Genomic DNA, 24,954 nt, shown 5'->3' with positions numbered 1-24,954 from the left:
ATTCATTCATACTAATTTTGACTTCAATCGATTATTTACATATCCTAAAGTTAGGCCCACACAAAACTGGAAAAGTCAACTCATCCGATAAAGGCTGCTTTCTAATTTTAACAAATTTAAAAGCAGTAATATTTTGCTTTTGAATCATCAATCTCAGATCATTTATTCATTACTTTTATACTCACGCTGATTTTTTATTATTTGTTCAGCAAATATATCCCATCACTATCAATTTTGCTACTTTTTTTTTTAAAGTAGTAGATGCAGGCAGTGGACAAAACTTCAGAGAAAGTATATTTCCCTTCATCTATGTAATATGAATCAGAGGAAACAAATGTCCTCACTAATGAGATAATGTTCATTTTCTGTTTTATCTCCCAAGCCTGAGACTACTTCTGAATTCCTCCCACAGTATGCAAAAAGGTCCTGTGCCATTTGCATGCTATGGAATTATGGTCACTATTGTGCACTTTGCAAGATGAAAAACTTATGTGTATTAATTAATGACTAATCAAAGCAGTAACTTTAATAAAAATGTACAGTACCTTCAGTTCCACAGGCATTTCCAACTGTGAGACTTTCGAAGGAGTGGTTTTGTTTTTTGCTGCTGTCTTTTCATCTGTTGCTTCTACTTTAATATCAACTGTAGTGGCAGCGACCTCTGCCGTTGAACTCTGTGAAAGAGCGAGAGAAGACGAATCCTGCAGCAGGCCCGCCTCATTAATGCCATCTACTGGAGCTGTCAGAGAAAAGAAATTTTTTTTTGCTTATATCTGTCATTATATAAATGCTCAGAAGACACACCAAGTACAGTAGTTTGTCTGTTATATATTTTTCCATCTCCAAAGATGAAAGAGATCAGTGCTAAGAAATGAAATACTTTCAGACATCGAGGGTAATTTTCTTTTGGACCTGTGCTGAGGCATATTGCATTACCTTGATGCAACGATCAGAGAAAAATTGGTGGGAAAATGGACAGATAATTGAACAGGCCCCCATTCCAAAGTGCGGTCCTCACCGCCTGATTTTCTTTTATTCATTGTGTACAAGGAAGAAATTATATCCAAAGGACCAGAAAAATCAACTTCAAAACCAAGTCAGTGCAATAATCCATGAGTCAGGTAACCTGAAAAAAAATCATTCTTCTGACTGGGTATTGTTGCATACTCTGTCAGTAGTGTTTTATGGGGACAGTCTGCTTCAGATCAGCTTGATCCAAAGTACTGCCCATATATGACTTAACTGCAAATGTGCTGGAGAAAAATTAACTGGAAACAGTGGGTATCTTTTAAACCTAAAATTATTTTTTTCAATATAAAGGGACATTGGGAATTATTTAAAAGGAAGCACTTCCTCTAAACTTTCTCTCTAATTATGGATTACAGTCTGATGTTTATTGAAATTCACCACCCACCTACCTCCATCAAGACTTCTGGACATTCGTTTACTCGAAGTACGCTCAAAATATGGTGCAGGTCTGTCTATGAGTGTGCTGGCCTCCCGTGTTTGAGCCTGGGTGCGACCACTGTAACGGAACTTTGAACCTAAAGTCAGGAACTTGCTTTTTGGAGTTTGTTCAGGGACTAGCAACCTGCAAATAATGATTTTATGTGTTCTATAAAATCAAAAGTAAATGCTTTGCAATATTTATACACAAATTATAACATTTCCAAGCATTGGTTCAAACTTAGAAAATAACCATTAGACAGTACTGTTCTCAGATCCTGTTTATGTATTTCACACTGAAAATGCACAACTCTTTCTTCCTTCTTTATCTCTGTATGAGGCAATTTGTTATAGGTTACGAATAAAGGTGTGTTTGGAAAATTATAGCAAGACAAAGAAAAGGAAAGAAAAGCAACAATTTGTACACTGCCATTAGTATAAACATAGAAAATAGGACCAGGAGTAGGCTGTTCGGCCCCTCGAGCCTGCTCCACCATTCATTATGATCATGGCTGATCATCCAACTCAGTAACCTGTTCCTGCTTTCGCCCCATACCCTTTGATCCCTTTAGACCCAAGAGCTATATCTAACTCCTACTTGAAAACATACAATGTTTTAGCCTCAACTGCTTTCTGTGGCAGCGAATTCCACAGGCTCACCACTCTCTGGGTGAAGTAATTTCTCCTCATCTCAGTCCTGAAAGATTTACCCCATATCCTGAGACTATGACCCCTGGTTCTGGATTCCCACACCATCAGGAACATCCTTCCTGCATCTACCCTGTCAAGTCCTGTTAGAATTTTATAGGTTTCTATGAGATCCCCCCTCACTCTTCTGGACTCCAGCGAATATAATCCTAACTGACTCAATTTCTCCTCATACGTCAGTCCCACCATCCCTGGAATCAGTCTGGTAAACCTTCACTGCACTCCCTCTATAGCAAGAACATCCTTCCTCAGATAAGGAAACCAAAACTGCACACAATATTCCAGGCGTGGCCTCACCAAGGCCCTGTATAATTGCAGCATGACATCCCTGCTCCTGTACTCGAATCCTCTCACTATGAAGGCCAACATACCATTTGCCTTTTTTACCGCCTGTTGCACCTACATGCTTACCTTCAGCGACTGGTGTACGAGAACACCCAGGTCTCGCTGCATATTCCCCTCTCTCAGTTTATAGCCGTTCAGATAATAATCTGCCTTCCTGCTTTTGCTACCAAAGTGGCTAACCTCACATTTATCCACATTATACTGCATTTGGCATGCATTAGCCCACTCACTCAACTTGCCCAAATCACCCTGAAACCTCTCTGCATCCTCCTCACAACTCAACCTCCCACCCATTTTTGTCTCATCTGCAAATTTGGAGATATTATATTTAGTTCCCTCATCTAAATCATTAGTATATATTGTGAATAGCTGGGGTCCAAGCATCGATCCCTGCGGTACCCCACTAGTGACTGCCTGCCATTTGGAAAAATACCCATTTATCCCTACTTTGTTTCTTGTCTGCCAACCAATTTTCTATCCATCACAATACATTACCCTCAATTCCATGTGCTTTAATTTTACACACTAATCTCTTACGTGGGACTTTGTTGAAAGCCTTCTGAAAGTCCAAATAAACCACATCCACTGGCTCCCCCTCATCAACTCTCCTAGTTACATCCTGGAAGAATTCTAGTAGATTTGTCAAGTATGATTTTCCTTTCGTAAATCCATGCTGACTCTGCCTGATTCTACCACTGTTCTCCAAGTGCTCTGCTATAAAATCTTTGATAATGGACTCTAGAATTTTCCCTACTACCAACATCAGGCTGACTGGTCTATAATTCCCTGATTTCTCTCTACCTCCCTTTTTAAATAGTGGGGTTACATTAGCTACCCTCCAATCTGTAGGAACTGTTCCAGAGTCTATAGAATCTTGGAAGATGACCAACGCATCCACTATTTCTAGGGCCACTTCCTTAAGTACTCTGGGATGCATACCATCAGGCCCTGGCGATTTATCGGCCCTTCAATCCCATCAATTTCCCCAACACCATTTCTCTACTAATACTGATTTCTTTCAGTTCCTCTCTCTCACTAAGCCCCGTGTTCCCCAACATTTCTGGTATGATATTTGTGTCCTCCTTTGTGAAGACAGAACCAAAGTATGCATTTAGTTGGTCAGCCATTTCTTTGTTCCTCATAATAAATTCCCCTGTTTCTGACTGTAAGGGACCTACATTTGTCTTCACCAATCTTTTTCTCTTTACATACCTATAGTAACTTTTACAGTCAGTTTTTATGATCCCCGCAAGCTTGCTCTTGTACTCTATTTTCTCTTTCTTAATCAATCCCTTGGTCCTCCTTTGCTGAATTCTAAACTGCTCCCAATCCTCAGGTCTGTTTTTTCTGGCAAATTTATATGCCTCTTCCTTGGATCTAATGCTATCTCTAATTTCCCTTGTAGGCTACTTTTCCTGTTTTACTTTTGCTCCAGAAAGAGATAAACAATCGTTGCAGTTCATCCATGCGCTCTTTAAATGTTTGCCATTGCCTATCCACCGTCATCCCTTTAAGTAACGTTTCCCAATCCGTTATAGCCAACTCGCGCCTCATACCTTCTTAGTTTCCTTTACGAAGATTCAGGACCGTAGTCTCAGAATCACTACGCCACTCTCCATCTTGATGAAGAATTCTATCGTATTATGGGTGCTCATTCCCAAGGGGTCTCGCACCACTAGATTGTCAATTATTCCTCTCCCATTACACAATACCCAGTCTAGGATGGCCTGTTCTCTAGTTGGTTCCTCAACATATTGGTCCAGAAAACTGTCCTGTATACACTCCCAAGAATTCCTCCTCTACAGTATTGTGACTAATTTGATTTGCCCAATCTAAATGGAGAATAAAGTCATCCATAATTACAGATGTTCCTTTATCGCACAAGTCTCTAATTTCCTGTTTAATGCCATTCCCAACATCACTACTACAGTTTGGGGGTCTATATACAACCCCCACTAACGTTTTTTGCCCCTTAGTGTTTCTCAGCTCTACCTATACAGATTCCACATAGTCAGAGCTAATATCTTTCCTCACCATTGCGTTAATTTCCTCTTTAACCAGCAATGCAACTCCACCGCCTTTTGCTTTTTGTCTGTCCTTCCTATATACTGAATACCCCTGGATGTTCATTCCCCATCCCTGGTCACCTTGCAGCCATGTCTCCGTAATCCTGACTATATCATACCCGTTTACATCTATTTGTGCGATTAATTCATCCACTTTATTGCGAATGCTCCACGCATTAAGGCACAAAGCCTTAAGGTTTGTCTTTTAAACATTACTTGGCCCCTTCCCACTATAGCTGGGTTATTTTGGATTACTGCCACATGTCCTTATGCCAGGACTGTGTACATGTGAATTTGACTAATTTAGATTAGCATTCATTAACTTTGGCTAATCCAACAATTACAGAATAACTTTACCTGAAAAAAGTGTGGTGCTCCACACAAACCTTCCACAATCTCTTTGCTGCTCGGTGATTCGGCAACTTGAAACCAATAGTACTTTCAAACTGCTCTGTCTGGAAAGAAGGAATGTAATTGCATCTTCTCAGTAAATAGGGGTTCCCAACAAAAATAAAATTCACTTTTACAAGAAATCAATTGCATTACTGTTTAAACATAAAAGTGAATTTTTTTCAACAATTTGGCAACCTACAAAGGGACCCCTTATCTTTTAAAAGGACATTTTATGAATATGTTGTTAATGAGAATAGGAGATATTTTATCACTTTACTTTTGCATTATACCAGTCCAGTGTTTAACTGGCATTTCTAATTCCACATACTATCTGCAAAGCATTCTGTAAGAATATAACATAAAAACACAAGACAATTAATTTCTCAACTCATCCAAGTGTTAATCTGGATATCTGATATGTGATTAGCTCATTTAAGGGCAAATTTAAAGATGATGTCAGAAGTGTCAAAGGTCATTGATCTGAAATGTTAACTCTTGTTTCTTTCTCCACAAAATTTTCCTGGCCTGATTTTTTTTCCAGCATTTTGTTTTCATTTCAGATTCCAACATCCGCAGTATTTTGATTTTGAACACATTTCCTGCTTGCTTAACCCCATTCCCACTAAACTTTCCTTCCTGATCCACATGCCGACTGACATTGTAAATGGTTCCTTTTCTCAGGTACTGCCCCACTCACTTTCAAAACAGTCCCACCCATCTCAAAAAACTGAACCAACTCCACAGTTCTTGCAAACTATTGGCCACTTTTTCCTTTCCCATGTCCTTGAACGTATTGCGCCTCCCAAACACTGCCCATCTTTCCTGTAGCTCCAGGTTTGAAATCTTTCAATCAGATTTCCATTCCTGCTGCACTACTGGAACAGCTCGAATCAAAGTCACAAATTATATCCTCTGTGACTTTGGTGAATTTTCCTTCTTCAACCTCTCTGTAGCCTTTGAAACAATCAAGCACACCATCCTCCTCCAACATTTCACTCCGTTGTCCAGCTGAGTGAACCGTCCTCGCTTGGTTCCATGCTTAGCTATTTAATTGTAGCCAAACGATATTCAGCAAGTACCTCTCTTCCCACCTCTGCACAGTTTCTCCTGGAGTTCCCCCAAGGATCTATCATTGATGCCTCTATCTTTCTCATCTATATATTGCCCCTTGGCGACATCACTCACAGACATTGCATTTAAGTTCCACATGTACATTGATAGCACCTATCTCTACCACTTCTCTACCTTTTCACTGCATTTTTGCTCTTAGAACGCTTGTCTGACATCCAGTCCGGGATGAGCTTTAATGTTTTCCAGTTAAAAACTGAAAATTAAATGCATTATCTTTGTCTTCAGCCACAAGCTCTGTACCACTGCCATCAACACCATCTCCCTCCTGGACACTGTCTCACGTTGAAGCAGGTTGTTTGCAACTTCAGCATCCAATCTGACTCGAAGCTGAGCTTTCGATCCCATAAGCTCTCGATTACAAGACCACCTATCTCTACCTCCTATGTTGTCTGCCTCTGCCCCTAGATAAGCCTATCTGCAACTGTAAACTGTACCTCATATCTTTGTCACCTCCAGACTCAACTATTCAAATGGTTTCCTGACTGGACTTTCATTCCACTGTAAATTTCAGCTCACCCAAAACCCTGCAGCCCATATCCAATCTCACACGAGGTTTCACTCAAACATTGCTCCTGTTATTGTTGTTTTACATTGGCTCCCTGTCCACTAAAGTGTCAAATTTAAGATTCTGATCCCTTCTTAGCCTTGCCCCTACCTATGGGGTAATACTTTTCTCACTATACAGTCCTCACAATACTTTCCATTTCTCTAACTCTGGCCTCTTGTTCACTCTCCCTCTGTCTGACCAGCAGTGTTACTGCCTCCAGTCCTCTAGGCCCATCACTCTGGGATGCCCTTCCTAAACCCCTCTGCATATCTACCTCCCACTCCTCCTTTAAATACGCCTCTTTGATCAAGCTTTCGGTCACCCCTCTTAATATGTTTCTGTGTCCATTTTAGGCTGATTACACTGTGGGATGTTTTGCTACATTAAAGGTGCTATATAATGCAAGCTGTAGTTCAATTGACAGCACTTTGATCTTGAGTCATAAAGCTGTGGATTCAAGCACAATTATGAATTTGAGCACGTAATCTAGGCTGATACTTTGGGACATTCATAAGGGAGTTCTATATTATTGGAGGTACTGTCTTTCCATTGAGATGTCAAACCAAGACACCATCTACCTTCTTGGGTGGGTATAAAAAACCCCATGGCATTATTTTAAGAGGAACAGGGTATTCAACCTGTCCTAGCCAATATTCCTACATTGGCCAATGCCACCAAAAATAGATTGTCCAGGCTTTTATTCATCTGCTGCTTATGGGATCTTGGCATGCAAATTAGCCATCATGTATTACTATGTACCACCAACTGCATTTTAAAAAATAGCAATCCATTGGTTGTAAAACATTTTGCCCCAAGGGCAAGATGAGCCAAGATATGAATGCAAGTGCTTTATTTCTCATAGAATCCTAGAATGACATAGCACAGACGAAGCCATTCGGTCCATTTCCCATACTGAAACTGATTTAATCTCTTGTGGAGATCTGCCCCTTGTACTATTTCAAATCTTGCTCTGCAATCCCATGCAGCACATCTCTGCCTCCTCCCCACGATATACAAATAGAACTGTTCTGGCACACCAGTTAGGCAAAATCTTCCCAGTCCCACAGAGGCAGGGACGGGAATAAAGTATGAAGACAACACACCAACTCAGTTACCCGAAACGTTCCCACCTCCAAGCTACCTTGCCATCAACACCTCCTCTAAATCCCGCACATCCCGGAGCTTCTGGGATCAGAGGGCCACAGCCATGGCCACAAGCAATCCTGTGCAGGACCTCCACCTCCACAATGATGGCCTGCCTGCTGTGGCAGTACTTCATTTTTAAATTTTCATAAGGCTTCAGAGAACACCTTGATCTTGAGGCGACCTCGCAGTCGCTATATGCTCCAGCAGCACCCACCTCTCCAGGTGGGCCAGCCGGCCATTTATAGCTTTGGTCCCTCTGATTGGGCCTCCCACCTCGGGAATGCGGAAGCAGCCTCTTAATTGGTCGCCTCCCATAAGATCGCAAGGCCATGTGGTCAGCCAACACCATCAGGGTCGGAACTCGCTTTGGGTTCTGATTCCAGGAAAATTTCAGGTGGTAAGATTCCACCCATTATTTCTGCCCATTCTTGTGCTTCTGAACCAATTTCCTTGCAACAACACTCTATTCCTGCTCATCGACCAGTCCCTAACCATCTATATCCATGATTCCTCTGATGCCCTCTGCAGCTTAACAATTTCAGATATTCTCGGCCACTATCATGCCTTTTCACCATGGACATACAGTTTCTTCACACCCTTGTTCTTCACCAGCTGGACAATCAGCTTCTTGCTTGAATAGCAGCTCAAACAGCTGGCATTTACCATCCTCCTCCACTTGGCTGAACTCATTACCACATTTAAAAATGTTTCCACTAACTATGGATAGACATCTGTGTCCTTTTGCAGGATATATGGAACACTGGGCTGGATTTTTACAGCACCCCACCCCCCGACATAGGGGGTCGTGGCAGAGGGGGCTGGAAAATGTCTCTGGGAGAGGCACGCCATGGGCCCCGACGCCAAGAAGGCCTGTCCTGATATTGCCGGCGGCGTCGAGGCTTCGTGGTGCAACCCGCCGTTCCCCACCGGCCGCTCGGCGAAGGGAGCGGCATTAGCATAGTCAAAAAAATGCAAATGAATTAAATACTTACCCACTCCCACCGCCCGTTCCGGTGCCATATTTGTGGCACGGCTGGCACTGCCGCGCCTTCGGATCTCCATTCAGAGATCTGATTAGGGACACTGGTGGAGAGGGGGAAGTAGGTCTGTATTTCAGTGCAGGAGCGGGGTCAAACTATTCTGATTGGTGGAGGGGATGGTGGGAAGGGGTTGAAGTTAAAAGTTAATGAACTGTGCAGGGGGAAGGTCAGGTACACAAGTTAAGTATGGGGGGGGCGGGGGGGGGGGGGGTGTTGAAGAGAGCTAAGGAATGAACTGAATGGATATTTGGGGGGGGGTGGGGAGAGGGGATAGAAACAATTCTTTAAGTTTTTAAATTAACTCTAAGATGGCTATTCCTTTAAATATTTAAATAAAATCTAAGGGCTGGAAGCCCTTTAAAAATGGTGTCAGCACCTGTGCATTGGTGTAAGACACTGTTGCCAGGGACGGACCGCCCGCCCGCCCCTTCCCCGTCATCGGGGAGGGGCAGTCCTCCTGGCCATTTAAATAAGCAGCCGTGCTGAATATCGCAGCAGCTCCGCGATGTTGAAGACCACTGCCAATCTCATTTAAAATCCAGCCCACTGTTTCAATTCTACTTTGGCCCTTTCCAATCTCTTTGCCAATACACTAGCACCTCTGTTGGTCCGGCTCCATGCTTTCAATCTGATCTGGAGGATTTAATTTACTACAAGAACACATGAAATAGGAGCAGAAGTAGACCCTTTGGTCCATCAAACCTGTTCCACCATTCATTACGATCATCGCTGATCTTGGGCTTCAATTCCACTTTCCTGTCCACTCCCCATATCCCTTGATTCCCTACGAGACCAAAAATCTGTCTATCCCAGCCTTAAATGTATTCAATGATGGAGCATCCACGACCCTCTGAGGTAGAGAATTCCAAAGATTCACAACCCTTTGAGTGAAGTAATTTCTCCTCATCTCAGTCCTGAATGATCGGCCCCTTATCTTGAGAGACTGCCCTCGGCGTTCTAGATTCCCCAAGCAGAAGCAACAATCTCTCAGCTTCTACCCTATCAAGCCCTTTCAGAATCTTGTATGTCTCAATTAGATCGCCTCTCATTCTTCTAAACTCCAGTGACTATAGGCCTAATCTATTCAGCCTTTCATCATAAGACAACCCCCTCATCCCAGAGACCAACGTAGTAAATCTTTGCTGCACCGCCTCCAGTGCAAGTATATCCTTTCTTAAATGTAGAGACCAAAACTGCACACAGTATTCCAGGTGCAGTCTCACCAAAGCCCTGTACAATGTTAGTAAGACTTCTTTATTCCCCTACTCCAATCTCCTTTCAATGAAGGCCAACATGCCATTTGCCTTCCTAATAGGCTGCTGCACCTGCATGTTAACTTTGTGCATTCTTTGCTCGTGTACCTCCAAGTCTCTCCGACATCAACACTTCCCAGTTTCACACCTTTTAAAAAATATTCTGCTTTTCTATTTTTACAACCAAAGTGAACTTCACACTTCCCTACATTATACTCCATTTGCCATCTTGTGCCCACTCGCTTAACCTGTCTATATCTCTTTGCAGTCTCTCTACGTCCTCCCCGCAGCTCACTTTCCACCGAGCTTTGTATCATCAGCAAACTTAGATACATTACTCTCTGTCTCGTCAGCTAAGTCATTAATATAGAGTGTAAATAACTGAAGCCCCAGCACCTTGCGGCGCCCCACTATTCACTGCCTGACAACTTGAAAATGCCCCATTTATGCTCACTCTCTGCTTCCTGTATGTTAACCAATCCTCTATCCATACTAACATATTACCCCCAACACCATGAGCCCTTATCTTGCCAATTAATCTTTTATGTGGCATCTTATCAAATGCCTTTTGGAAATCCAGATATACTACATCGACTGGTTCCCCTTTATCTACCCTACTAGTTACAACCTCAAAAAACTCAAATAAATTTGTCAAACAGGATTTCCCTTTAGTAAAACCATGTTGACTTGTTCTAATCATACTATGCTTTTCCAAGTGCAATGTTAAGACTTCTTTAATAATTGCTTCCAGCATCTTTCCAATGACTGATGTTAGACTAACTAGCCGGTAGTTCCTTGTTTTCTCCCTACCTCCTTTCTTGAAAAGCAGTATAACATTTGCCACCTTCCAATCTGATGGGACCATTCCTGAATCTAAGGAATTCTGCAAAATCATAGCCAGCGCATCCACTATCTCTGCAGCTATCTCTTTTAGAACCCTAGGGTGTAGGCCATCTGGTCCCAGGACTTGTCAGATTTTAGTCCTTCAGGTTTCTCCAATACTTTTCTCAGCTGATATCAAATTCCTCACTCTTTTTAGCCCCTAGGTTACTGCCTATTTCTGATATGGAACGTGCATCTTCTACTGAGAAGACAGACACAAAATATTTGTTCAATGCCTCTGCCATTTCCTCATTCCCCATGATGATTTTTCTTGTCTCTGCCTCCAAGGGACCAACATCTACTTTAGCTGCTCTCTTCAATTTTATGTACTTATAAAATCTCTTACAATCTGTTTTTATATTGCTGGCTAGTTTACTCTGGTTCTATTTTTTCCCTTTTTTTCAACTTTTTTGTGGCCCTTTGCTGGTTTCTAAAACACTCACAATCCTTAGTCTTGCTACTATTTTTTTTATAACATTGTAAGCCTCTTCTTTTAGTCTAATACGCTCCTTAAATTCCTGATTGAGCCACGGATGAGTTTTTCTTGACGAGTTTTTGTTTTTGAATGGAATGTACTTTTGTTGAACCCTTTGAATTGTTTCTTTAAACGTTTCCCACTGTTCATTTACTGCCATACCTTCCAGTCTCTTTACCCAATTAACCTTAGCCAGTTCTCCCCTCATATCTTCATAATTGGCTTTGTTTAAGTTTAAGATTCTTATTTGTGATTGAAATGTGTCACTTTCAAACTTAACAGGAAATTCAATGATATTATGATCACTATTTCCCAGTGGATCTTTTACTATGACATTGCTTATAAACCCTGCTTCACTACACAATACAAGATCTAAGATAGCTTTATCCCTAGTCAGTTCTACAACGTATTGCTCCAAGAAACTGTCACAAAAACATTCTACAAACTCATCTTCTAGACCACTGTTGCCAATTTGATTGTCCCAGTCTATGTGCAGATTAAAGTCCCCCACAATTAATACATTACCTTTTCTTACACACTCCAATAATTTCCCATTTAATGTTCTGTTCACTAATATAACTACTGTTAGGGGGCCGGTAAACTACTCCCACCAGTGTTTTCTGACTCCTGCTATTCCTAATTTCCACCCAAACTGATTCTATTTCATGATCTTCTGAGACCAGATCCCTTCTTATTAATGTCTTTATGTCATCCTTTACTATCAGGGCTACCCCTCTTCCTTTGCCATTGTCTGTCTGTCCGAAATAGTGTGTACCCTGGAATATTCATTTCCCAACCTTGATCTCCTTGCAACCATGTTTCGGTAATGGCAATTAGATCTAGATCATTTACCTCTATTCGTGCCACTAGCTCATCTATTTTATTACAGTTGCTTTGTACATTCAGATAAAGGAATTTTAATTTCATTCTTTTTTACCTCATTCCCTGCAATGACCTTATTTGCCGATGTACAATTTTTGTTAAACTCTCTGTCCCTTCCTGTCCCATTCTGTTGGCATTTACCCACATCATTATCCTGCTCCGATGCCTTGACCCCTCTCTTTGGATTTCTAAATTTCCCTTTACCTTAAACCGCTCCCCCCTTACCCCCCCCCACCATTAGTTTAAAGCCCTATCCACAGCCCTAGTTATGCAATTGGCCAAGACACTGGTCCCAGCCCGGTTCAAGTGAAGCCCATCCCAACGGAATAGCTCCCTTTTCCCTGAGTACTGATGCCAGTGCTCCAAGAATTGAAATCCATTCTTCCCACAGCACTATTTGAGCCATGTGTTTAGTTCTCTAATCTGCTTGACCCTGTGCCAATTTGCGCGTGGCTCAAGTAACAATCTAGAGATGATTACCTTTGATGTTCTGCATTTTAGTTTGGACCCTAACTCCTCAAATTCTCTAAGCAGAGCATCATTTCTGGTACTATGCTTCCAAGTTTTCCCATCCCTCATAGTCTATCTCGGACTTGTTCCTTTTCTTCCTGGATTTTCCCTTTCCATGTCTAGCAATGGGATTTTCACAGAAATCTGTTTCCAGAACTACCTGGATTATGCTTCTTCCCACAGCACTTCCAGTAAATGTTCCACTCATCATCTTCACATTTGGTCTGTTGATTTCCACAGGCACCAGACCGCCTGAAATGTCCTTTCTACTCATCAAACTTGCCCTCCACAGTTGTCAAAAGAACCTTTGACATGTCAGTTTCATTTCTTAGTCTCTGTTCTTAGCAACCCCCCACCCCCCCAAACCCCACCAGTCAGCTACAACAGGGTCCCCTCCACACCTCTTTCCATGTTCTCCAGATAGTCTTCTGCAACCAACATGATTACACCACCATACATATTTTCCTCACCCCACTTTAATAGAATCCCTCTGTCTACTCTTTCACCACCTCTACTTCCAGTTGCCCTTCAGGCATCTTCCTATGCAACCATAGGGTGTAACACCTATCCATTTACTTCCACTCATACCAATTCCAGAACCTCTTCCATTTGAGATGGCAATTCCATGTCATTCCTCTAAGTAAGTATACCATGTTCACTGTTCAAAGTGCAGTCTCCTCTATATTAGGAAAACCAAATACAGATTAGGTGATTGCTTTGTCAACCACTTTTCTTTTAGCAGCTCCCTGTGTATTTCCAACATTTTGAGAGTCTTCTCCCCCCCTCCCCACCCCCCAGAGTATATTGTTGTTACAACCCAATAGAATGGAACACTAACATTAACCCTTTCGCAAATTGTTAATTGCATTCCATTCTGCTTTTGAGTAGCATCCTGCCAGTCTTAAATAAATTAATGCTACAACTATATGTCAAACCGATGTTTGGATAAATTCTTACCTCACCAGGCCGGATTTTAATATAAAAATTACTTCGTTTGTAAGAAATTTTAAGAATTTTTGGCCAAGCAAAGCGGTTAATTCTGAGACGATCCTTATAGATGAGCAGTCCATTTGCACATATGCCCAACATAATATCCACTCCTTCTGAATCCTATTTAAAAACCAGCAGAAAACAATGAAGTTTTAAAAAATATCAACACGGCTTTGCAAAGTCTTGAACATACTAAAGGTCAATTTTCAAGATAAATTGGCAGATAAACATAACTCACAAGCAATACTAAAATTTCCACAATGAGTATAATTTTATGAATATGTGCCCTTCCAAATTATTTAACGGCAATTATTGGATAAGTGGGGGGGTGGGGGTTGCATATGCTGAGGATCTACAGACAACTATAAGTCATCCAAGAAGGCGGATCTGAGAACTCACAAATAATGAATTTGAAAGTAAGATATTGTTAGCAGCAGTGGACAAAATTCCAAACACACAGTTGTGTCCAATTAACTACTGTGTTATTTGCAGATATGACTAGCTCAATTGTGAATTGCTGGACAGCTTTGTTGTTGAGCTTTGAATTATATAATTTTAAAAAGTATATTTAGAAACGTGATTGCTTTTTAGGTTTACTCAATGATCTGCTAAAACCAATGACAGCAATATGGAGTAATATGACTGCTATAAAAACCAACATCTCTTTCAAAAGCTATCGCTTGTTTTACACAGACTAGTAGATGCTCCTATATATCGCCAAGGTAAACTCAGAACTAGTTATGTCAGTTAACATGACTGATGTATATGCTTTAGAACTCTTGGTTGGCAGTGAATGATGTAACTTGTCACACAGTTATACATCACGTAATAGATACTGAAGCATTTAAAAATACACAGTCCACATAATTTAGTATCCAAAGAGACATTCCAAGTTCTTGCTTTCAGAAATTACCCACCACAAAGCCTATATAATGTATTATTAATTTGAATTAAGACTAGTTATATTTAATATACAGTATTGCAGACAAGTCGTTGCAAAATGTGATACAGAAGATATCTTCACAAAGGTGAATCAGCCTGAAATGAAGCTACTGGATCATAAAACGAGAGGAATAATTTTACAAAATCATGTTCCTAGCAAAGCTTTACCAGCTAGAAGTGTATATCAGGAATTCAGGTGCATATAGATTTTCTGTTCATTAAAATTACTGGATGCAAAATCATGGGGGTATGTGCATGAATTCCTGGAGGAGGAGGTCCTGCCTCATAACAGTATTTCATAAAATTACTTCGGCAGCTCCTGTGGAAGAGCCTGTCACTCTAGAATTGGCCTTTATAGCCACTCCAGGCGCTTACCCATTGTCTCTCGAGATAAGGAGGCCAAAGAAGTACTTCTATGATATCATATCAAGAGTGCTAAAAACAATAATCAAAAGGAGCAGATCGCAAATGGAACATTTTCAGGTGAAGAGCACTTAGTTTCAAAAGTTAAAATATTCACTTTCCAATAAAGTAAATATTTTGATTTTCTACATTTGCATGGCATTAGACCTAAAACTTTATCAAGAGATGTAAAAAAAATTGGTTCAAATCACTACTTCCTACAATTGCACTAAAGGCACGTAGTTTACATTTATTTACTGAGAAGTTAGCTCCTTAATCAGTTAAAGCTTTTTTAATTTTGTAAGCCTAACATGTTTTACCACTTTTTCTCTTCTGGTTCTTACTGCCGATACCTACTTGTTAATTAGTCTTGTCACCTCAGTTTTAGGTATTACACTAATCACAATATAAAAGTGCAAACATAAGCACCGAAAGCTAACTGATTTTGTTTTCTAGCAATTATCCAAAAGACAATGTGTATCAAAGGTAACCTATTACTTGAAGAAAATTCTGTATCAGGTCTCCCTTTAATGCTTTAGTTTTATTCAAAATACTGATTGTAAAAATAAAACCAAAGATGTGTTATACAGGATCAGAGAAGAATGAAGTCACTTAAAGTAAATAGAGACGCAAACAAACGGAACAATTAATAATGAACAAGACCTTTTCTTTACTTCTCTATTTGTCAATTCGTGTCTCATGTCTACCCAAAGCAAAAAGAAATGATGCCTGACAAGCCTTACCAATTGCTCCAGGACAAATCCATCTCCAATCAGCTCCATAAAGGTAGCATTTGTAATAGGCCTCAATAGTGATATCTGCTAAACCATGCACCATTTATGAATAATATTAAAGTGATATTCCATCACACTTATGCACCAACTTCTAAATTAAAGCGGCTTCATGCATTACTACAAATTAAATGCATCATGGCAAATAGAAGGGTAGAAGCAAAATTACTGAATCTACAGCAACATGTTCATATTGCAAAATGCAATAAAGACCTTTGCCTCATTTTTTTGCTTTAATTACCAATTAAGCATGAAAAAACTCACTTCTAAATCTGCTCCATCTATCAGATTGTGGTAGTGATTCGGTAACAGTAGTCTGTCTATACTAAAGATTCAGTGAAGTTTTTGAAACTCATATTGCAAAATTCCAAGAATCTCATGCAATTAAAACAGAGCTTGAATTGAACTTTCACTTTAAACAGTGGCGTTGATTAAACTTTACCGTAACAAAAATGAATGCATCTAAACTGGAATACACATAAAGAGTTAAGATTTTGAGCAAAGCATGACTATTCATGACTCAGTTCTTCAGTGAAAACAGGTGAGGCAATGCATATCTTTATTTGGTAATGGCAAAATGAGCCAGATGACAGATAAATGGAAGTTGAAGCACTCTCAGGTGACAGAAATCACAGAATGATCAAATTCAACATGATCTGCGATTCAAAGATAGAAGATTGGGAATCAGATACATAATTCGTAAGTGGACTGAATGCAAAAGAAATAAGGCAAAAGCTTAAACAAATTGAACATCAGGGTTTATTTAACAAAACTTCAGTGAAAGACATATAGCAAAGCAGGTAGGATAAATACATACATAGAATCAGCAAGCATAAATTAAATAAGTGTGACCCTAATTTTTGTTCTCCAAAAATATCCTTTATTCATAAAATTTGTAAAAATACATTACTTAAAAGTTCAAATTCGACATTACACAAAGTGCAACACAGATCAGTTTCTTTCAATACAGTACATGAGATTCCTCACTACACTTGCCATTACAGGTTATATTTGCAATGTACATTTACATTCCATGTCATTCTCTGATGCATAGATCCAGAGGGCCTTTACATGGGTTCCAGCCCCTCAGTATACTACGGCTGGAAGGCCTTACACAGTGGCCTTTCCCCATTGAGCCTTTGCAGTGGCTGCCCCACGTTTTAGTGCATCTTCAGTCCATGGTCCTAGACCTCGAGTGCCTGCAACACTCTGTCATCGACAGCTCTTTGCACTGGAAGACCAGCAAGTTTTGGGAAGACCAAAGTGCGTCTTTCATCAACTTGATGGTCCTCCAGCAGCAGTTAATGTTTATCATGGTGTATGCCCCTGGGAACAGCCCATTGAACACTGAGACATGCGTATGGAGCTTGGGATGGACCTCGACAAAAACCTCTTTCTGATGAAAGGTCACAGACCTGAAACGTTAACTCAGTTTCTCTCTCCACAGATGCTGCCAGACTTGAGTATTTCCAGCACTTTCTGTTTTTATTCCATCTCTTTCCAGACCTGTTCAACAGTTGAACTCGGATTCATCTCAGCACCTAACCTTGCAGAGAAGAGATCTTGATAGTTCTCCCAGGGAGAGTGAGAGTTGTGGTTCTATGGGTTTTGTTTTATTTTTCGGATGTTTGCACCGCCGTCTTCGGCCTTTCACCCAGTTGGTGTTGGAGCTCTCCCATGGTTGTTGTTTTCATGTTGGCTCGAGCCTTGGTGCCTGTCCTGTGAAGACTTTAAGCAATGGCTACAACCAACACCCAAGCTTCAAGCTGGGGATGTGCAACACCATCAGGGTGGCTGTGAAAAACAGCAAAGCAGGTGCACCCATGGATTGGACCTTCTTCATTAAGCGAATTCTTTTCGAAAGCTGTGAATTTGAAGCTGTGGACATCTTCTACCTGCAGGATTTCCCCAGCGGCAGGTACTTCAACGTGAAGTTTAAGAATGTGGCAGGATGCATGAAATTCCCAAAGTTCTTCATCGGGAGAGGAAACCAGGCACCGCTGTTGATCCTCATGGCAGAGCCACTGTTTACACTGCCATCACAATGGAATCGAGCTGTGACCATCCATCTCTACCATCCCCATACTCTTGTTGTGGATGTGCTCACTTTCCTCGCCAGGTACGTTGAAATGGCTGGAAATGGCACTGAGGCCAACGACCCGTTCAGAATTTGCACCAACAAACAGCAGGTCAAGGTGACCTTGAAGGTGGATGCCATCAGAACCATCCTCCACCCTCCCTCCAGCTTCACTATTGGGGTGGGGGGTGGGGGAGTCAGGATTACTTGGTCTTTGTGGAGCAGCCCAGGGTTTGTCACCACAAATCTGGTCACATGGCAGCCAACTGCAGCAATCATCTGCAAGAACTGCAAGTAGGAAGGCCACCAAACAAAGGACTGCAAGCAGAATAAGTGTTGCAACCTATGTGGTGGGGAAGGCCACCTCTACAAGACCTGCCCAAAACGCTGCCTCAGCTATGCATCGATGGCGAGAATCAAGGAGGGACACGAGGAAGGAACGGCTAATGCAAAGGAGACAAGCAACCTTCCCCACACCAAGTCCCCCGTGAGAAAAACTTGACAAAGACAGACAACGAGAAGGAGGAAGAAAGTGCTGCAGCAAGCTGCCGAACACCAATCCTGTGCCCTGAACCACCTCCTCAGCAGACCGAATCATAGAGGAACCAGTAGGACAAATGGGTTAACAGGAAAACCACAAAGGCGGCCCAAAAATAAGGGAACAGACCACCACCCAAACTAGTAACAAGAGGAGGCACATGTCTGAAACGGACTACAGCGGCTGCTCTGGATCGGATGAGGAAGGGCAGGAAAGACAACACCAGCAAAAGAAGTGGCAGAGCACAAAGCAGCTGGAGAAGGACCAGCAACCCCCCTCCCCCCATCTCTGAAACACTGGAAGCAATGAAGAGCCCAGCACAACCCAACCCCAAGTCCAGTGAGATGCTCAGCGCACCCCAGCTCCGGGAAGCCAGGATTAGTGAAGCACCCAGTGCTGGGAGCAGCAATTTCCTCGACATAGAACAGAGGGGAACGTCAGCAACAGCAGAGGACAGTTCAAACCTCCCTGCTTATGACAGCCCCACACACCCACCACCACCACCACCGCCAGTCCCTCCCACCCCCAAACGCAGATGTCACTCTGGCAGAAAAACTTTCCAGTGATAACCAGGACGGTTTTATGAGCCCAACAGTGCAACAGTTTGTTAATGCTATTGGTATGCAGAATCATATCCAAGAGCTAGGACAAGCACAGACACCTGGAGTGGTAAGCAACATACAATTTTAATGGGTCTGAAGATTGCCTCCGTTAATGTGTGTAGCGTTAAGGCCACTACGCGATGAGTTGCGACCTTGGGATACCTTGCCAAGGTCAAAGCCAACCTGCTGTTTCTGCAGGAGCGCTGAATACCGCACCTCAGCACCAACAGACAATGGTCGTGATGGCGGTCCCATGGGTCATTGATCTGGTCGAGGAAACGATTCCCAATTCTATGGTCTGGGTATTCTACTGCGGGGAGGCAACTTCGCCATCTTCGAAGGCTTCCAAGATAACGTCCGGTCCAGAGTCCGCTCCGTGGAGCGGGATGAGACACGCTTGTGTTTCTTCTTCCACAAGCTGCACAGAGAGAATTCTGTCATCGCAGCCTGACATACTAAGGATCAGCAAATCCTTTTATGCCAGGCTGTATGACGCAGTCCACAGACAGAATGGCCTCCCAGTCCTTTATCATGGAGATCTTAGATAAGAACATAAGCAATAGGAGCAGGAGTAGGCCATTTAACCTTAGAAGCCCACTCTGCCATTCAATGAGAATCATGGCTGATCTTCTACTTCAACACCATTTTCCTGCACTATCCCTGTATCCCTTGATTTTTTTTTTAATATGTATAAATTTATTGATCTCAGTCTTAAAGATACTCAACAACTGAGCCTCCACAGCCCTCTGGGGCAGAGAATTTGAAAGATTCACCACCCTCTGAGTGAAGAAATTCCTCTTCATCTCAGTCCTAAATGGCCGGCCCCTTATTCTGAGACTGTGCCCCCTGGTACTAGACTCCCCCAGTCAGGGAAAACATCCTTCTTGCATCTACCTTGGTGAGCCCTGTAAGAATTTTGTATGTTTTTTTTTATTCATTCATGGGATGTGGCATTTATTGCCCATCCCTAATTGCCCTTGAGAAGGTGGTGGTGAGCTGCCTTCTTGAACCGCTGCAGTCCATGTGGGATAGGTACACCCACAGTGCTGTTAGGAAGGGAGTTCCAGGATTTTGACCCAGCGACAGTGAAGAAATGGCGATATAGTTCCAAGTCAAGATGGTGTGTGACTTGGAGGGGAACTTGGGTGTGGTGGTGTTCCCATGTATGTGTTGCCCTTGTCCTTCTAGTTGGTAGAGGTCACAGGTTTGGAAGGTGCTGTCTAAGGAGCCTTGGTGCATTGCTGCAGTGCATCTTGTAGATGGTACACACTGCTGCCACTGTGCGTCGGTGGTGGAAGGAGTGAATGTTTGTAGATGGGGTGCCAATCAAGCGGGTTGCTTTGTCCTGGATGGTGTCGAACTTCTTGAGTGTTGTTGGAGCTGCACCCATCCAGACAAGTGGAGAGTATTCCATCACACTCCTGACTTGTGCCTTGTAGATGGTGGACAGGCGTTGGGGAGTCGGGAGGTGAGTTACTCACCTCAGGATTCCTAGCCTCTGACCTGCAGAACCCAAACTGGGCGTCACTGAGCAGGTTGTTGCTAAGCAAGTGCCGCTTGATGGCACTGTTGATGCCACCTTCCATCACTTTACTGATGATTGAGAGTAGGCTGATGGGGTGGTAATTGGCCGGGTTGGACTTGTCCTGCTTTTTGTGTACAGGACATACCTGGGCAATTTTCCACATTGCAGGGTAGATGCCAGTGTTGTAGCTGTACTGGAACAGCTTGGCTAGGGGTGCGGCAAGTTCTGGAGCACAGGTCTTCAGGACTATTGCCGGAATATTGTCAGGACCCATAGCCTTTGCAGTATCCAGTGCCTTCAGTCATTTCTTGATATCACGTGGCGTGAATCGAATTGGCTGAAGACTGGGATCTGTGATGCTGGGGACTTCAGGAGGAGGCAGAGATGGATCATCAAATCGGCACTTCTGGCTGAAGATTGTTGCAAATGCTTCAGCCTTATCTTTCGCACTGATGTGCTGGGTTCCCCCATCATTGAGGATGGGGATATTTGTGGAGCCACCTCCTCCAGTTAGTTGTTTAATTGTCCACCACCATTCTCGGCTGGATGTGGCAGGACTGCAGAGCTTCAATCTGATCCGTTGGTTATGGGATCGCTTAGCTCTGTTTATCGCATGATGCTTACGCAGTTTGGCATGCAAGTAGTCCTGGGTTGTAGTTTCACCAGGTTGACATCTCATTTTGAGGTATGCCTAGTGCTGCTCCTTGCATGCCCTCCTGCACTCTTCATTGAACCAGGGTTGGTCTCCTGGCTTGATGGTAATGGTAGAGTGGGGGATATGCCGGGCCATGAGGTTACAGATTGTGGCTGAGTACAATTCTGCTGCTGTTGATGGCCCACAGCGCCTCATGGAGGCCCAGTTTTGCATTGCTAGATCTGTTCGAAATCTATCCCATTCAGCACGGTGATAGTGCCACACAACACGATGGTCGGTATCCTCAATGTGAAGGCGGGACTTCGTCTCCACAAGGACTGTGCGGTGGTCACTCCTACCAATACTGTCATGGACAGATGCATCTGCGGCAGGATGTTTGAATGAAATCACCTCTCATCCTTCTAAACGCCAGAGAATAAAGGCCCAGTCTATTTAATCTTTCCTCAAAGGACAATCCCTCCATCCCAGGAATTAGTTTGGTGAATCTTCGCTGCACTCCCTCTATGGCAAGTATATCTATCCTTAGGTAAGGAGACCAAAACTGCACACAATACTATCGGTGCAGTCTCACCAAGGCTCTATATAATTGCAGGAAGACATCATTACTCCTATACTCAAATCCCTTTGTAATAAAGGCCAACATATCATTTGCCTTCTTAATAGCTTGCCGTACCTGCATGTCAACTTCCAGCGACTCATTAACGATGACATCACGTCCCTTTGAAGTTCAACAGTTCCCAGCCTCTCACCATTTAACAAATACTCTGTATTTCTGTTTTTCCTACCAATGTGGATAACCTCACATTTCTCCACATTGTATTCAATCTACCAACTTTTTTCCCACTTGCTTAGCCTCTCCAAATCCCCTTGAAGTGTCTTTGCATCCTCCTCACAATTCACACTTCCACCTAGTTTTGTGTCAGCTGCAAACTTGGAAATATTACATTTTAATCCCCACATCCAAATCATTGATATAGATTGTGAATGGATGGGGCCCAAGCACTGATCCTTGCAGTACCCCACTAGTCACAGCTTGCCAACCTGAATATACTTATTCCATTAACCAATTCTCAATCCATGCCAGCATATGCTCCCAAATCCCATGCGCTCTAATTCTATTAACCTCTCGTGTGGGACCTTATCAAAAGCTTTCTGAAAATCTAAATATAGCACATCCATCTGCACCCCCCCCCCTTATCTATTCTGCTCGTTACATCCCCAAAAAACTCCAACAGATTTGTTAAACATGATTTCCCTTTCATGTTGGCTCTGCCAATCCTATCATTATTTTCTAAGTGTCCTGATATCACATCCTTTATTATAGATTCTTGCATTTTCTCTATGACTGATGTTAGGCCAACAGGTCTGTAGTTCCCCGTTTTCTCTCTTCCTCCTTTCTTAAATAGCAGGGTTACAATTGCCACTTTCCAATCTGCAGGAACCCCACCAATGCATCTATTATCTCTGCAGCCACCTCTTCCAACACTCTGGGATGTAGATCATCAGATCCAAGGGATTTATCCACATTAGGTCCCATTAATTTCTCTAATACCTTTTTTTAACTAATAATATCTTGCAGTTCCTCATTTCCACTAGTCCCTTGATTCTCCATATTTTCTGGGAGATGAAGAATATGCGGGAAAGACTGGACAAACCATTAACTCTGGACGAGCTGACAAGGAAGTGGTGATAGGACATTTAGAAAATCATAATGTAATTAGGCAGAGTCAACATGGTTTTATGACCCAGGACATTGCTGCAGGAGTTTCTCAGGGTAGTGTCCTAGGTTCAACCATCTTCAGCTGCTTCATCGATGACCTTCCCTCCATAAGGTCAGAAGTGGGGATGTGCGCTGATGATTGTACGATGTACAGTACATAGAATAGAATAGAACAGTACAGCACAGTACAGGCCCTTCGGCCCACGATGTTGTGCCGACCCATTAACCTACTCTAAGATCAAACTACCTACATACCCTTCATTCTACTATCATCCATGTACCTATCCAAGAGTCGCTTAAATGTCCCTAATGTATCTGCTTCTACTACCACCGCTGGCAGTGCATTCCACGCACACACCACTCTCTGTGTAAAGAACCTACCTCTGACATCTCCCCGAAACCTTCCTCCAATCACCTTAAAATTATGCCCCCTGGTGATAGCCCTTTCCACCCTGGGAAAAAGTCTCTGGCAATCCACTCTATCTATGCCTCTCATCATCTTGTACCCCTCTATCAAGTCACCTCTCATCCTTCTTTGCTCCAATGAGAAAAGCCCCAGCTCCCTCAATCTTTCTTTGTAGGACATGCCCTCCAGTCCAGGCAGCATCCTGGTAAATCTCCTCTGCATCCTCTCTAAAGCTTCCACATCCTTCCTATAATGAGGCGACCAGAACTGAACACAATATTCCAAGTGTGGTCGAACCAGGGCCTTATAGAGCTGCAGCATAACCTCGCGGCTCTTAAACTCAATCCCCCTGTTAATGAAAGCCAACACACCATACGCCTTAATAACCCGATCAACTTGGGTGGCAAATTTGAGCGATCTATGGACATGGACCCCAACATCCCTCTGTTCTTCCACACTACCAAGAATCCTGTCTTTAAGCCTGTGTTCCGCATTCAAATTCGACCTTCCAAAATGAATCACTTCACACTTTTCCAGGTTGAACTCCATCTGCCACTTCTCAGCCAAGCTCTGCATCCTGTCAATGTCCCGTTGCAACCTACAACAGCCTTCCACACTATCCACAACTCCAGCAACCTTTGTGTCATCGGCAAACTTGCTAACCCAGCCTTCCACTTCCTCATCCAAGTCATTTATAAAAATCGCAAAGAGCAGAGGTCCCAGAACAGATCCCTGCGGAACACCACTGGTCACCGAGCTCCAGGCTGAATACTTTCCATCTACTACCACCCTCTGTCTTCTATGGGCCAGCCAATTCTGTATCCAGACAACCAACTTTCCCTGTATCCCATGCCTCCTTACTTTCTGAATGAGCCTACCATGGGGAACCTTATCAAACGCCTTGCTAAAATCCATATACACCACATCCACTGCTCGTCCTTCATCAACGTGTTTTGTCACATCTTCAAAGAATTCAATAAGGCTTGTGAGGCATGACCTGCCCCTCACAAAGCCATGCTGACTGTCTCTAATCAAACTATGCTTTTCCAAATAATCATAAATCCTGTCTCTCGGAATCCTCTCCAATAATTTGCCCACTACCGACGTAAGACTGACTGGTCTATAATTCCCAGGGTTATCCCTATTCCCTTTCTTGAACAAGGGAACATCATTTGCCACCCTCCAATCATCTGGTACTACTCCAGTGGACAGTGAAGACGCAAAGATCATCGCCAAAGGCGCAGCAATCTCTTCCCTCGCTTCCCGTAATATCTGTCCTCATATCATTCAAAATTTCCAGCACATCCTCCCTCTTAACATCAACCTGTTCGAGCATATCAGCCTGTTCCATGCTGTCCTCACAAACAACCAGGTCCCTCTCACTAGTGAATACTGAAGCAAAGTATTCATTTAGGACCTCCCCTACCTCCTCCGACTCCAGGCACAAGTTCCCTCCACTATCCCTGATCGGCCCTACCCTCA

At 42.8% G+C, this 24,954-nt stretch overlaps 1 protein-coding gene across 8 annotated transcripts in view; it reads right to left on the bottom strand.

The window, feature by feature from the left end:
* epb41l2 (erythrocyte membrane protein band 4.1 like 2) overlaps nucleotides 1–24,954 on the bottom strand; it is a 124,317-nt gene that overhangs the window by 38,431 nt on the left and 60,932 nt on the right. For all 8 annotated transcript variants that reach the window (XM_068025086.1, XM_068025079.1, XM_068025111.1 and 5 more), the window contains exons 7-10: nucleotides 13,782–13,934; nucleotides 4,923–5,020; nucleotides 1,419–1,591; nucleotides 546–739 (exon numbers count right to left, since the gene is read on the bottom strand). In XM_068025086.1, coding sequence (XP_067881187.1) covers nucleotides 546–739; nucleotides 1,419–1,591; nucleotides 4,923–5,020; nucleotides 13,782–13,934 — 618 coding nt within the window. The remainder of the gene's footprint in view (nucleotides 1–545; nucleotides 740–1,418; nucleotides 1,592–4,922; nucleotides 5,021–13,781; nucleotides 13,935–24,954) is intronic.

The sequence above is a fragment of the Heterodontus francisci genome, chromosome 3 (assembly GCF_036365525.1).
Source record: "Heterodontus francisci isolate sHetFra1 chromosome 3, sHetFra1.hap1, whole genome shotgun sequence".
Taxonomy (NCBI): Eukaryota; Metazoa; Chordata; class Chondrichthyes; order Heterodontiformes; family Heterodontidae; genus Heterodontus; species Heterodontus francisci.
The sequence above is the reverse complement of the archived record's forward strand: the minus strand, read 5'-3'. Positions and strand labels throughout refer to the sequence as shown.